This window comes from Podarcis melisellensis (assembly GCF_964234715.1).
Source record: "Podarcis melisellensis genome assembly, chromosome: 3".
NCBI classification, from domain to species: domain Eukaryota; kingdom Metazoa; phylum Chordata; class Lepidosauria; order Squamata; family Lacertidae; genus Podarcis; species Podarcis melisellensis.
In genome coordinates this window covers 16,226,711-16,241,916 of record NC_138530.1, presented here as the reverse complement: position 1 = coordinate 16,241,916, position 15,206 = coordinate 16,226,711, and the positions used below count along the sequence as shown (strand labels likewise).

General features: G+C 40.4%; 1 protein-coding gene across 2 annotated transcripts in view; it reads left to right on the top strand.

Moving 5' to 3' along the window:
* ABHD12 (abhydrolase domain containing 12, lysophospholipase) overlaps positions 1 to 15,206 on the top strand; it is a 31,118-nt gene that overhangs the window by 5,010 nt on the left and 10,902 nt on the right. For both annotated transcript variants that reach the window (XM_081904238.1, XM_081904237.1), the window contains exons 2-7: positions 8,593 to 8,717; positions 9,628 to 9,733; positions 11,390 to 11,509; positions 11,911 to 11,941; positions 12,349 to 12,394; positions 14,343 to 14,472. In XM_081904238.1, the coding sequence (XP_081760364.1) occupies positions 8,593 to 8,717; positions 9,628 to 9,733; positions 11,390 to 11,509; positions 11,911 to 11,941; positions 12,349 to 12,394; positions 14,343 to 14,472 (558 nt within the window). The remainder of the gene's footprint in view (positions 1 to 8,592; positions 8,718 to 9,627; positions 9,734 to 11,389; positions 11,510 to 11,910; positions 11,942 to 12,348; positions 12,395 to 14,342; positions 14,473 to 15,206) is intronic.

Here is a 15,206-nt window from a genome sequence, read left to right as displayed (position 1 = left end):
ATTCGTAGTGTTAGGATTACTGAATGAATGACTTTGAAATCAACCACAGTAATGATCTGGCACAGTATTAGAAACTTGATTTTTACAAGATATAAAAGTCCTTCAATATGCTGCTGCTGTTTGCCCTCAAGCCTTTCCACCTCCTCTTCGTAGGCTACTTGTTAACTGCATATTTTTCTAAGAAACTTGGGCTTTCCTGTGCTTCTGTGAGGACTATTTCTCTGTGTCCCCCCTCCCCTTGCTGTAATGTAGGAGAGGAGAAAAATATGTTTGGTACTGAGGACCATATCTGGAATAATATACTATGTAGGGCACAGCTTTGTATGCATTATTTGTAGCTAACTTCTGCAATTTACAAAAATCTTATCACCTTGATGATGACAAACTACAATTGGCAGAGGTGTTGCTTCTTACAATATTTTATTCAGATATTTTCCTTATTTGAGAAACTTGAGCCAGCCTTTTGAAAAATCAGCAGGCTCTTAAATCATTAGCTACAAAAACCATGGACTTTTAATCATTCCAGTTGCCTTCATATCCTTTAGTATGTTTTTCTGTCACATTTTTAATTTCCCAGTCATGAAGACTGGATTCTTACTATGAAATCAGTAAATTACATTCTACAAGGTCCTTTGTATCGTGTAGATGCATCAGTTATGTATGTAGCTTGTTTTTGGTCATGTCTTTTGTTTACTTTGTCCTCCAAAAATATACTGTTAACGTGTTCATGTAGCTGGCGATACAGCTTGATCAGCTTTATAGTTCAGAGTGAAATAAAGGAAGCAAATTTGATATGCTTGAGATGAGGTTACAGTAAGCCCTATTTATTTTATTACTTTAGGGGGTCAAAATAAAACTTGTTTCTATGATATAGATGGTGTTTTTTTCCCCAACTGACACTGTGAGGGTGTGTATATATCTGTTTTTCAATACTTCTTTGTTTCTATGTATTGGCAGGCTTTGTTATAGCATTTTGTATTCTGAGTGTTCTTTTTTTACTACGTTTCTTGACCACACATGAACATGTTGTGTACTGTGTCTGGAAGTGGGTTTTTCCCCTCCAAAATCTCTGTGTTACTTATAGGACATTATCATCATCATCATCCTAAAAATATCAAGCTTTTAAATGATATTGTTGCAGTTAAGATACTGATTGCCAAGGGAACTTCATGAGCATTCCTAGCTAGGCAAATGAGAGGGCCATTGCGCTCCTATCCTCCGCAATCCAAACTTAATCTCCTACTTTCTAAAATGGTTCAGTCTGTCTTAGTCATAAATTCTTTCAAATCCTTCTTTGAAATTTACCTTTATCTGCAAACCCTTTCATAACCCTTATTCCCCCCCCCCCCAAATGAAACCCAAGTATGTCTAACTTCATCTACATCTATTTATGTTTTACTACCCTGGCCTCTCATTCTCCTCTCTTTGTTTTCCCCTTGGGAGTTCCTTGAGAGGCCCTACTTTTTGCTTATGTTGTTCTGTAAATTGTCGTCTGTAGCAATAACACTAATATTTTTGTTTACATGCAGTTAAGAAATGCCCAAACATTACTTTGTTTTATTATTTCTACATGGTTTACATGCAATTAAGAAAATCTAGATGCTAAGTCTTCATTTTGCACTGTTTTGACTTGTGGACACACAAAGACGAGACAACAAAGTCCTTTGGCTGCTGAAGATGAGCCAAAAGGAAAAATAAATCTTAAACTATTCCCTACAGTCTCTGTTTCTCCATCCCCAAAGTGTCATAGTTGCTACCACCATTGGGAGTAATTATTCAGTGTTTGTGCAAAGGGCTTTAAATAGCTAAAGCAATTGTTGTTTGGAACAGAGACAATAGGTGTCTTGCAGGGCAGCATGCTTTGCATGCAGGAGTTCGCAGGTTCAATCCCTAGTATCAAGGCTGATGGAAACACTTATCTGAGACCCCAGAGAGCCACTTCCAGTTAGGCAGATGATACTGAGCTAATCATCAGTAACAGATGCACAAAAGCACAGGGGAGCCCAATTCCTCCTTCACTTATGATCTTTTAGCAGCAAAAGTGGGCCAACTACATTCCCCAAAGGGATCTTTGGGGTCGGAAATTGGATTTTAAGGGTGCATACCCTGTTTGGGCCAGAAAGTGGTAATGGGGGAGTCAGCTGTTCTTCATCAAAGCCCACTTTGGCATCTCAGATGCATTTTGGTAATGCGTAAAGGTAAAGAGACCCCTGACCATTAGATCCAGCCACGGACGACTCTGGGGTTGGGGTGCTCATCTCGCTTTATTGGCCGAGGGAGCCAGCGTACAGCTTCCACGTCATGTGGCCAGCATGACTAAGCCGCTTCTGGTGAACCAGAACAGCGCACGAAAACACCATTTACCTTCCCGCAGGAGTGGTACCTATTTATCTACTTGCACTTTGACATGCTTTCGAACTGCTAGGTTGGCAGGAGCTGGGACCGAGCAACAGGAGCTCACCCCATGGGTCCCCCCACCCCCATTGCTTGGAGCCAATTCTTAGGTTCCTCTGGGGCCAAAGCTTAGGCAGAGAACTGTTAAAATGGCTGGCACCCTTTCTTTTAGGTCATACTGACTAATATAGGTGTTTGTGGAGTAGTATGTGTTACAGGCTGGTTTGCCCTAAAGGTGTCCTTTAGGTCTTACGTTCTCTGTGGTTTTGGAAGATTGGCATGCCTGACTGCTGATCTATAAGAGATGGCTTATCTGTCTGGCACAAGACCAAGGTTTAGGTCTGAGTCACAAGACAAAAGGTTGATTATTAGCTATGAAATAAGATTCAAATCATAATTGGGAGTTGGTGTTAAATACTAGAAGGTAATGATTGTTGATGAAGCTGTAGGATGAGTCAGTCAAAGTCTAGGACTCAGTAACCTGGAAACTGGGGTCAGAGGGAGGTGTACAACAGACAGTCTGGTTCATCTCGGGCTAGAGTCCAATGACAAATAGAAATTAATATGAATACACAACCAGGTCCTTTTATATAATTGCCTATGGCGCTCTGGTTCTTGTCTCACCTCTTTATTACTTAATGGAGCCAGTGGAAGATTGTGAGAGATCAGGGTGGTGGTGATGGCTGGCTTAGGTTAGGCAGTTCTCATCTCAGTAGTGAGAAATCTTTTTGCCACCATTTGGGTTGTGCCCTCAGAAAAGAAACAAATAATAATTGAATAGGAATAGTGTATGTTTGTGTGTGGAGTTGTGATGCTGCAGAGCATGTGCTTAACACGCTATTTAAAATTCTGCCTGATCTGAATATATACATATAAAGTTGATTTATACTGACTTCCATTCCGTAACACTATGTATTTATTCTCTCTGGCAGCAGTTCTCGCAATATGGAAACACTTAACAGGAAAAGCAAGTGAGAGTCTGTATACAAAGGAGTTTGCTCTGCACTGCTGAGCTATGACTTTAAGCGTAGTTTAAGGGTAAAATGCTGTGTTGTAAACTAATAGTGAATACGAACTCCTGGTTTATTCAGAATCTGTATACTGTATTTACTTTGTTATTAACAATGCCTAATAGATTTGACATTCAGTAGTCTCTTAGGACGAGTAATTCACCTGTGTTTGTGTGCAAGAGAGAATCTTCATTATATGAATTAATTGCTCTAAAATGTACAGCAGGTGTGGTGGGGGACCAATGTATTTCCTCAGTTATGGACTACATGAGAGTCAATAAACTGAAACTCAATTCAGCTAAGACTGAAACATTGTTAGTGGGTGGTTTCCGAGACTGGGTGGATGGGAGGTAGACTCATGGTACCATAGATCTGTAGAGTTGGAATGGTCCCTGAGGGTCATCTAGTTCAACCCCCCCTACCATGCAGGAATCTCAACTAAAGCATCCATGACAGATGGCCATCCAGCTTCTGCTTAAAAACCTCCAAGGAAGGATAGACTACAACTTCCTGAGGGAGTCCGTTTCATTGTTAAACAGCTCTTACGGTCAGAAAGTTCTTCCTGATGTTTAGTCAGTATCTCCTTTCTTGTAAACTTGAAGCCATTGGTTTGGGTCCTACCCTCCAGTTCCCTGTTCTTGATGGGGTTACAGTCGTTCTGAAAGAGCAGATACATAGCTTAGAGGTACTCCTGGAGCCATCCTTGTTGCTTGAGGCTCAGGTGCTCTCTGTGGCTTGGTGTTCCTTTCATCAGTTTTAGCTGGTGGTCCAGCTACATGCCTATCTGGATAGGGATAGCCTGACTTCTGTTTATGCTCTGGTAACCTTTAGGTCGGATTACTGCAATAACTTACATAAGGTGATGCCTTTGAACGCGATTTGCAAAGTGCAGTTGGTGCAGAATTTGGTGGGCAGGTTACTCACCAGGGCAAGATGGTCAGAGCACATAACACCAATCCTAGCCTGACTACATTGGCTACCAATTAGTTTCTGGGCCCAATTTAATGTGCTGATTTTGACCTATAAAGCCTCATGTGGTTCAGGACCCCAATACCTCAAAGACTGCCTTTCCCCATATGAACTGACCCAGGCCTTGCAGTCATCATCTGATGTCCTTCTTTGTGTGCCCGTTTGAGAGGTTTGGAGGGTGGCAACACAAGAAAATGCCTTTTCTGTGGTGGTTTCTCTCTTGTGCAATACTTTCTCAAAGGAGGCTTACCTGGCACCATCATGACATAGCTTTAGGCATCAGGAAAAAGCATTTATTTTTATCCAGTGCCTTGGCTCTTAATTATCTGTAGCATCCTTGTGTGGGTCTTTTAAAAATAGGATTATCTTTTAGATTTTTCTTTGGGTTTTTTTATGCTGGTGTTATGTATTATAAGTTACTTTGAGTTACCTTAGTAAAAAAGTGACCAAAAATATAGCTTATAGAGACTAAAGGTAACGGAGTCATAAGATGTAATTGCAGAATAACCCCAAATCCTGCTAAGTCAGTATTTTTTACAACCGGCAGGCTGCAACAATAAGGGAAGTATAGCATGTACATTATAGATTGCATTCTTGGTGGACACATTAACTTTTGCAAGAGGTTGAAAAATATTTCAAAGATTGAATTACTGAGAAGCCTTTTTGCCCCTATTTCCACATTTTTGCACTAAATTGAAAGTTATCACAGAAGCAGCTTGTAAACGAAAACCTATTTCTAACTGGTTTTGTACTAAAGCAGAAATGTCTGCAAATACTTAATAGAAGCATGAGCCCTTATCTGCAAACTGCTTGAGCAACAAAGCTGCGCTGGGAGTCATATGACTGTGACTGGTTTCGCTTCCTGTTTTTCCCCATTCTCCTCCTTTGTGAATTATTCCAATTGTTACATAGAATGCAATTGTTTAAAAAAAACAAGCTAACTTTTCAGTAAGTGAATTTGTCTCATGACTGTGCTCTTAATAATTTAGCTTGGGCAAATCTAAAATAAGCCAGTTTTAAAAACTTTTTCCAACTGTTGCACAGGGGAAAATTGATTAAGATCTGATGCCCTCTTCTGTTTAAAAAGAAGTTCTATGAAAGAGACTTCAGTCGTACTCCCTGTTCATGCCAGTAGTAATAATAATAATAATAATTAATAATAATAAAAACCCAGCAACATCATAGTAGTAGTTCTGGTTATTGATGAACAATGATACTGAATGAACAATGATACTGGTTATTGATGAACAATGATACTGAATCTGTCCTGGATCCATTTTTAAACAGGTACTGCCCTGATAATTTGGTAAATATGTTGCATTAATGGTTACTGCTTGCAATAGTTAGATGAGGCAGCCCAGAAAAAGGTTTCTGTGGGTGAAGGGAAGAAGCAGCTGCCACAGCATTTACTTACTCATGAGTAGTCCAACCTGCAATTAAAGTAAATGGACTGCAGCTGGGGAAGGTGTGGGTTTTATAAAGGAATTTTGGAAGGGGGTGTTATGGTGAAATCTGGGTGCGAGGCTGCTCTGCCACCCAGCTCGTCAGACTAAGTCCGCGGGTCCCTGCGGGGGAAAATGAGCTCAGCCGGAGACAGGAGCAAGCTGCAGAAGATCCAAGTTTATTGCGCAACAGGTTCAAGGCGAGATTGAACAGCGAGAAAGGGGTGACATGAACTTTTGAAACTTCCCTCCATGTCCCAGAATACAGTGCAAAATACATCACAGTTACATCATGAATACATTAAGGAGAGGTTGGGTTACACCGGATTAACATATGGAGGAGGGAGGGGGGAATATGCAGAGCTGGAGATATGCGCAGATAAGCACATCCTGAGTATCGGTGATGAAAAGACATATAGGATAAACTTGCCATACAACCCAAGTATCAAGAATCTAGGTTTTCATCTGGTGCTATGACACCTGGGATCAGATAGGCAACTTCATATACAAACCACAATGAGTGGAACTTACTAAACCACCCAAGTCATGCAGGTAGGAGTTGGACTTAGTAAAATGCTAGTTCTTTAAATGCTTGGTTCCACAAGAATCTCTAGAGTTAATGAGCTGTGTGGTATCTGCTAGGGATCAGTTCACCATTTAACAAGAGTTTTTGTCAGGTTTGCCCATCCTTGCAGGTGAGCAAAACTGGTCAGTCCTGTCATTCATTATAGGCTTGATGGTTCTTGAGCTCCTCCACATGCTTGCCATAGGTTAGAAGTAGAATCAGAATGTGTGGTGCATGTAAGGCACTCATGGGCAACCTCGGCTCTGGGGGCCACCTGTAACCCGCCAAGCCTCTCTGTCTCATTCTTGGGACTTGGCCCTCACCAGCCCTGCTTTGCCACCCTCCTTGAATGGCTGGAATATGTCCTTGAACTAGGACAATGCTTGTGATTGCCTGGATGGACAATAGAAAAGGGTGTGTGCAGAAATGAGCTTACTGTACAAAGATAAATTTACATTGGTTGCTCTGGCCGCACCTAGCATTGGCATGTCATCTCCTGACAATTGCCTGGAAGAGAATGCAGCTCTCGGCTGAAAAAAGATTCCCCACCTGTGATATAAGGGGGACAAGCATACCTGTATTAGAGGATATCAAATGGGTTTAAGACTGCTTTTTAGCAACAAACCTGCACTTCAGTTCTGATGATGCTTTTCTGTGTATTTTCTACCTGCCTGAACATTCCCCTTTCTGATATTTTACAAAATACTAAAATACTTGTGTTACATGTTCTCCGGCAGAAAAACATGGCACAAATGTTGCAGGTCTGCAGCAGCTTCCTCACCCTCCATGTCTCTTAGTCCTAGGCACACTGGGACACAGTACTCTGGGCCTCTCCCTTAAACACCTCTGGCTACGAGGTCTGTTTGCAAGCTCACAGAAGCTTCAATGAACTAAGTTAGACTGCAGCCGCCATATAGAAAGAAGCCCCCCCCCCACTTGCTGGTTAAAGTCTTGGGATGACTCTGAAGATCCATGACTTCTTAGATCCATCTGTGTTTTGGCAGTCAACTCCTCTATGGGAAAATGTGGACTAAGCCTCTTGTCCATGGCTTTCTTTTCCTGAAGCTAAAGAACTATGCAACTAGTTTGGGATGCATAAGAGGGCCTTGGGCATATATTTCTCATGTAGCCACAATCCTGCAATAAAATTTGCCCTTGAAGCTGCGAGGAGTTTCCAGAAATGTTTGTGATGTTGCATGATGTCTTACCCTTCAAAGGAGAAAAGTTTTAAAAATAATTCCAGTAGGCATACTCTTGTACATTCGCCTGTGTATTGTATTTATTGGTGCCTGTTGACATTTCTATTGTTATCCTCCTTAGCTTATGCTAGTTTATTCCTATCTGTATTAGTAGTGGTGATAATAAAAACCACACGCAGCTTCAAATTCACTTGTTAAGAAATACCAAATTAACTTTCTTTAGCGTGCCCAAACCTGGATATTCCAGTTTATGAATTAAGTTCAAATTCTAATACACCAGAAAACTAGCAACTTAGATTGTGTGAGGAAATTCCCATATATCCTTAGGTCTTTGTTCCAGACTTCTATCTCTTTTTGTAATTGTAATAACAGGGTGTTTTTGCTTTTCTAGTTCTGTGCGTAAAACTGGATGATGCTGAAATTATGCTAAGAATAGTTCAAAGTAAGACAGAACAGTTTCCCAAATGTAATTAGACTGACACTTATGAGTAAGCTCCATTTGTGGACATTTGGCAAGCAGCTCAGATATATCTGTTTCCCCCCAATGCATCTTTGTGTGTAACAGTACCAGGGCAAATCATGACACTGACAGATCAGGAAATCTCTCTCGCTTCCCCCCTACATTTAAAGAGACGCCTCACTTCATCTCTTATTACTCTTGCCTTCTGCATCCTCCTGTCAGCGTAATTTTTAAGCTTCCTGGTCAAGAACTCTCTGTGCAACTCTTTTCAAGGGGCCACGTAAAGTGATGGCAGTGTATAAATAATAGAAGTGTTCTCAACGCTGGAACTGTCTATGCTGTGCTTAGAAAAATGGGAAGCTATTAATGTTAACAATACATGTTTTAAAACAGATGACTGTAGCTATGTATTTGAGCATGGAAGTAGCCTGAACTTTCAGCGGCAACTCTACAGTTCTATGATAGTACCCACTATATTCCTGGCAGAGTAGATCTTGCTTCACAAGTGTCTTGAATGTAGTCTGAAATTATATTTTCCCCTCCTCTTTTTCAGGAGACATGGAATGTGGTTTCGATTGCGGAAGGTAGTAATCTGGTTGTTGGGAGTGTACATAGCCATTCCATTTCTAGTAAAACTTTGTCCCGCTATTCAGGCAAAGCTTGTCTTCCTAAATTTTGGTAAGAATCCTGCTTTTCTCTCTCTCCCACCCTCTCTCTGTGTGTCTTAAAACCATGTGGACATTTTAATATACAAGTTCCTAGTTTTTTATACAAAAGACACCATCTAGGCTCTAGCATTTCCAACTTGTGTGCATGATAATTCTCCTATCATATGCATATGAGAATAAAAAATTAGGATCTGCAATCATTTTGCATAGCCACATGCAACTTTCTCTCGATTGCTGTTCCCAGCAGTAAAATCCAGTGTCAGATTTTATATAATAGAAAGAAAGAGAGAGAAAGAAAGAAAAGAATACCAAGATCTATGTTTGTTAGCATCTGCCTGTATTTCATTACTTGCTCATGAAGTGCTGATAGAGGAAAAGCTTGATGCTGCCTGGAAATTTTGTTTGTTTGTTAGCATCTGCAGTGAATGTTCTAGTACCAGTTAGTGAAAAAGCAATTGTTCCCTGCCTGCTCTCTTTAGTGACATCTTCCATGTTGTGCTTGGGATGATCATATTCTAAAATCTGTGCCTGCCTGATAGTAGTAAGTTCACTGTCAATGTTCTCAAATGCTTTGTATACAGTATGGTAAAACTGTCACTTAGTGGCACTGTCTTTCAAACTGTCCTCCATTCTGCCCTTCAAATTTAGGTCTCCAGGATTTTTGAAATAATATTTTTAAATTATCTGTTCTGATTCTTGGAGATAGGGCAGCCACTTTGGTATCTGTTTTGACAATAAACCATTGCAGTTAATAAATACACTTCTTTCATGAAATTTGAAAATGCCATTGCCAATGCATTTTAATTTTAGTGCAATAACCATTATGAGGTTCTGTATTAAAATTATTTTTTGGTGAAGGGTGTTTGGTCTCAAGCAGTAGGTAAACGGAATGTAAAACTGATATTTATTTTCTTTCCCAGTGAGAGTACCCTACTTCATTGACTTGAAAAAGCCTCAGGACCAAGGTCTGAACCACACCTGTAACTACTACCTACAACCAGAAGAAGATGTGACAATTGGAGTCTGGTAAGGAAAGCTTTGCCACTCCCATTATCCACTGGAGTCCGTTTTAGCCTATGTAAAGAGGCTGTGCTTTTGATCCCTTTGTTGAGAGAGCTTTCAGTAACACCATGCAAACTCCTGCAATTGTTGCTTTTTCTGTGTGTGGGAGTGTATAATTTGCTGCTGGGAATGCAGTGTTTTCTTTTGAAAGATACATTGTTCTCTGGGCTGCAGCTAAACTAAATTGAGCAATTAGACCAAAATGCAATGAAGACTGGTGATACAAAGCTGAAAGTTTAGTTCTGTAATGTTGAAGGTCATGCTTTAGAGAAGACCTAAGAAAGTGAATCAACATGATATGGGATTGCTCCAAGGCACAAATTAAAAAGGTGAAAAGGTTATTGCCTTAGAGCAGCTTGCCTCTGTTAATTTTTTTTTTTTTTGTAATATTACCTGTGTTGGCTCCTAGACCTAGAGCAACTTAGTTCATTGATTTTGTGCTGGTCCATAATAAAAAAACAAATGAAAAATTACAAAACTAGATGGCAAAAAACGTTTGTCAACCAAAATATTGTTAATCAAAACTCAGTGGTGATTTATCTTTTAACTGAAATGAAGTATTGTCCTAGTTCATGGAGAAAAACATAAGCCTCAAGTGACTTTTGGTGTCATTGGTTTTTTTCCCTGAGGTGCATGATTAATATGAGTGGGTGCATTTGATTTATGGTAAATCACCATGTTGTAAGATCTCTTGCAGCAAGCAGTTTTAAATTCTCGGCCAGAGTTTTTTCGGGCTGTGTCTGGTTCCTTCATTTTCCTTCTGTGACAACTGCCATAACTGCTCACTGAGTGATACAACTATAGACTTCAGATACTAATGTGCCCCACATTATAGTGAAAAGCTATTAACTGCCAACACTAAAACTTTTGTGATTTGGATCAGCCCAAAACTACTTTGTTTTGCTGCTGGTGTGCTGCCAAAGCTTCCAGTAGCTCTTGAGGGGAGGGTTGTTACTGTGTATGTGTGTATGAAATGTAAGGTGTTTGTCTGAAAAGTTAGTCACCTGTTTTTAAATATTCAAGGGACTAATTAATAAATGATCAATAATATTTCTATAGTTGAAACTGGTAGGATATAGTTCCTTATAAGACTTCCTTATATAGGAAGTCAAAATTCAGTAGTAGAGCACATGCCTCCCACATGCATAATCTTGGATCCATCCCCAGCATCTCCAGTTTAAATTGGATCTCAGGTTGGTGCAGTTGGGAAGGACTTCAGTCTGAGAGCTGCTGCTAGGCAGAGCAAACAAATACTGGGCTACATGGACCAGTGAGCTGACCATGTATGTTCATATATGGTCACTTGACCATGGAAGCTTGTCCTAGAAGAACAGGCACAGTCTTCCTGACCTCTCATAGAAACTGAGGGCAGGAAAACACATTACAAAGAAACTGGGGTTGCTGCAGCCCAATGTCTAGTTCATTCCCCCACCTTGTATAATGTCTAGTTCAACTTGACCTGTATGTAGATGTTTTGGCTTGGTCAACATGTCACGTAAAACCACGATTAAAGTTTAAGCTGTGTTTTAACTCTGGGCAGCCTAGGACCTCAGTACATACTGCCCAGACTTGCGCCCTGGGAGGGTCACAGTTTTTCCCTGATTTCCCATTTCCTTCCAGGCATACGGTTCCCACAGCTGTATGGAAAGATGCTCAAGGCAAGGACCAACTGTGGTATGAGGATGCTTTGGGTTCCAGCCACCCTGTGATCCTTTACTTACATGGAAATGCAGGGACTAGGTAAGAGAGAGATAAATGAAGGGGTGAGAAGGAGGATAACCTGTTGTTTCTTTTGGTTTAGATTGGGTGAGGGCCAGCCATGTCACTGGGCAGGGCAAGGCAAGCTCACCTTTGACCTGCAGTTCCTTACAGCACAATCTTATACATTTCTACTGAGATGTTCTGTTTAATTCACTGGGGCTTATTCTCAGTTAACTGGGTATAGGATTGCAGTTTTTGCATATGTTTAACTATTCCATTCAGCTTCAATGTGCTAATTTGACTGAATCATTCTCAACTAGCTAGTCTTTAAAAGAAAAAAGTCCTCCTAGTTGTATTGAAAGATCAGGGAAATAATGTACCAGAACCATATGTCTTGGGGCTTTAAAACTAATGTGTGATTTTCCAAATTCTTTTAATAGAGGAGGGGATCACCGTGTGGAACTTTACAAGGTGAGAAAAGCAGTAATATTAGTCAAATGACCTGAATACTACTATATGCAATTCTGTTAATAGCTTAGCTATCTAAGCTTGCTTCAGAGGAGTTTCTCTTTATCTTCTATAGTTTTTGTGAGGAACAGCCATAAAGTGCTAGCGCTGTAATAGTAATCAACTCCTAGCTATGCATCTTTAGACACTACCTCAGGCTGCTTATGTGCTTTACAGAATCTCAAGTGGTAAAACCTGTTCTGGAATGGTTTTGTTTGCGTGTTCTCTACCCTTGTAAAAAAAATATTTTTTTGCATGGAAATATGTAGTATTGGGGAGAAGAATTATGTTGACAGGAAAGTATGTATCAATTTATTGTCCTTTTAAAATACTTCATAATCTTAATTGTGACTGTTTGCCTTCTGTTATAGGTTTTGAGTTCTCTTGGTTACCATGTGGTCACGTTTGATTATCGAGGTGAGATTCTTACTCTTTTGTCCTGAGCTGGCATCTGTTACTCATGCTAACAAATTGTAACTGTTATCCTATTGACTGATGAATAAAAGTCTATTTCATAAACTCTTTGAAAATCCAGATGACATGCTATTACTTTTCTAGGGGCTGTATCCTTGCTTACTTCACTCACCAAATGATTCCTGCAGTCTTCTCTGTATGTGGGGCTTCCCTTGCACTTGATCAAGCAGCTGCCGCTAGTGCAGAATGCTGAAGCATGCTTGCTTGTAAGCAAATAACGTCTGTGCTCAGAGATCCGCACTGGTTGCCGATTTGCAACTGGGCCATGTCCAGTGTGTTACTATTAGCATTTAAAGCCCTTAACTTGGGACCAGTTTACATGCAAGATTGGCCTGCCTCATATATGCCGACTTGATAGTTTTGATCTGTAGAGCTGGCACTGTTACAGGTGCTGCAGAACAGCCTTTTTGCATTTGTAAGAGACTGATACCTTGGTGTGACAGTGCCTGCACTTTGGAAACTGCCACACACAACTTCCCCTGCTTGTTCTTCTGCTGTGTTGTGCTGAGCCATGGTTTGGTGTAGCATGTTGTGTGAACCATGGCTCATATTTTAGCTCTCTCCAGACAAACAGTGAGCTGTAAACAATGGCACAGACTTTGATTATAGCTTGTCATTTGTTGGAAGACAGCGGAACCACAAGCCCAGGTTCAGATGACATGCAACGCCAAACCATGTCTTAGTTCATCACAGCCACAGAATGACTGAGGAGGAAAGCAGCCATGACTGGGAAGCCTGTACCTTTGCCCCAAGCCATATTTTGGCTTAATCTTAGAGTGTGGTTCACCTCTTAAGATAGGCTTTCGATTTATTTTCACCTTGCCTTTTTAAACAATAGAACTTTAAAAATGCAAAAAAAGTCCTAAAACACTACTTGTACAGAACCTGTGGCACTCAGTCACTTTAAAGATAAAACCTCATCACTTCCTAAAACAACCAATAATCATAGTTTCCTAAAGACCTGCTTGATTAGATTAGACTCTTGCTGAGAACGATGTTCCACAGAGATGATCCCGTGACTCTGAAAGGCCCTGTGTCCTAATGGCTTTTATTGAGGGAACATGGAACGAGGTTTTGTCAGAGAACATAATGTGACATAATGTGAACATAATAATGACAGCTGTTGCAAATAGAAGAGAAGCTGCACAGAGCTCACTGCTCTGCCCTGCAGCCATTCAGTGCTGGGTGTGACTGAACTCTTTCTCAACAGGCAGGTGTTCTTCTGTTTCCTCTCCCTTCCCTAGCCGATAGACTTGGATAAGAAGGGCAAAGTTTAAAAATACTACTTTTTTCAAACTAGTTCTATGCGCATTTAAGCAGTGTTAGGTGGAAACCTCTGGAAAGCAATGACAAGTCTGATAGAGTAAGAAAGTAGAATGGACTGTACTTCAGAATATTGGGGGGGAGGGGCTCATATTTTTGAACATTTGCGTTGTTAAAACTCACTGCAAAGCAGGACAACAGACAAAAGGCCGAGTCAGAGTCTTCCTTTCTGATGATCTAGTGTTCTGTTTGAAGAGAGTTCATCTATTCACAAATGGCATTTCCCACGTCCAGTCTGAATTGGTACCATTCATTTTACAGTATTATTCAACCCCCACAGTTGAACTCTTGGAGGGTTTGCCTCGGAATATTTCAGGCTATAATAGAACCAGACTGAGTAAAAAGATTCTAGGACTTTAGTTTTGGTATTCTGCCAGTTCAATTTTTCTTCAGTGGGTATCTCAGCTAGGTCCAGGGTGTTAAAAGACAATTAAGAACTGACATTTTAAGGTGCAGTGCCCTGGGCCACTCGGTTTATTTGGCCTTAATTCAGACATGAAACCAGAACACTTTATTTTGATTGGCTTGAAACATGATTCCTGGAATAAAGTAGCTTTTCTCTTTGTAGGCTGGGGAGACTCAATAGGCACTCCCTCCGAGAGTGGAATGACCTATGATGCTCTTCATGTTTTTGACTGGATAAAAGCAAGAAGTGGAGACAATCCAGTGTATATATGGGGACACTCCTTGGGAACTGGGTAAGGCCAGATTGCACAAAGCAATCATTTAATATATGAGGCTGTGTTATTGCAACACATTGCATTGAGACAACAATTCGATGCTAAATACAGCAATTGCAGTCTGAAGTACTTTCTGTTGAATTAGCAGTGAATTAAAATTAATTGTTGTGGTTTGATTTTTGTGTTTACTTTTTGAACAAATAGTGAATCATAGTATGGATTATATTGCGTAGATAATGGAATTCAAGAGAATATGAATTGAAAATAAGATAGAAGGAGCCTACGATATAAGGAACCTATTGGAGCAGCATCTCCAGTGAAATTATAATGGAGATGTGTCAACCTAAACTCTCTTCTTTATTTGTTCCTTTTATTGGGACATGTCTACAGTGCCAATTTATTCCCATTTCAAATCTGCATTATTACGACTGCCAGCCAGCCAGTGAACTCTGCAAACTGGATCCCCATAGTGTCTCACAGTGAAGAAATCTTGATGATATCACAGAACTAAAGATGCACCTCTTAGTTGTGGTGTATAGTCTTGCTCTGGGTTTTGTGTTTTTTCCTGTAGGCATTCCAAAAGGCTGAGCAGCACTTGGTAGTGAGATTACAGTCTTATGCATAGATGGGGGTAAACCCTGCTGGACAAAGTAGGACTTACTTTTCAGTAAACATGGGTGTGATTGGGTTGTAAGGAAGATGATACAATTTTCTGTAATTGGTATCTTTAATTGTGGATTTTATTTTTGTAG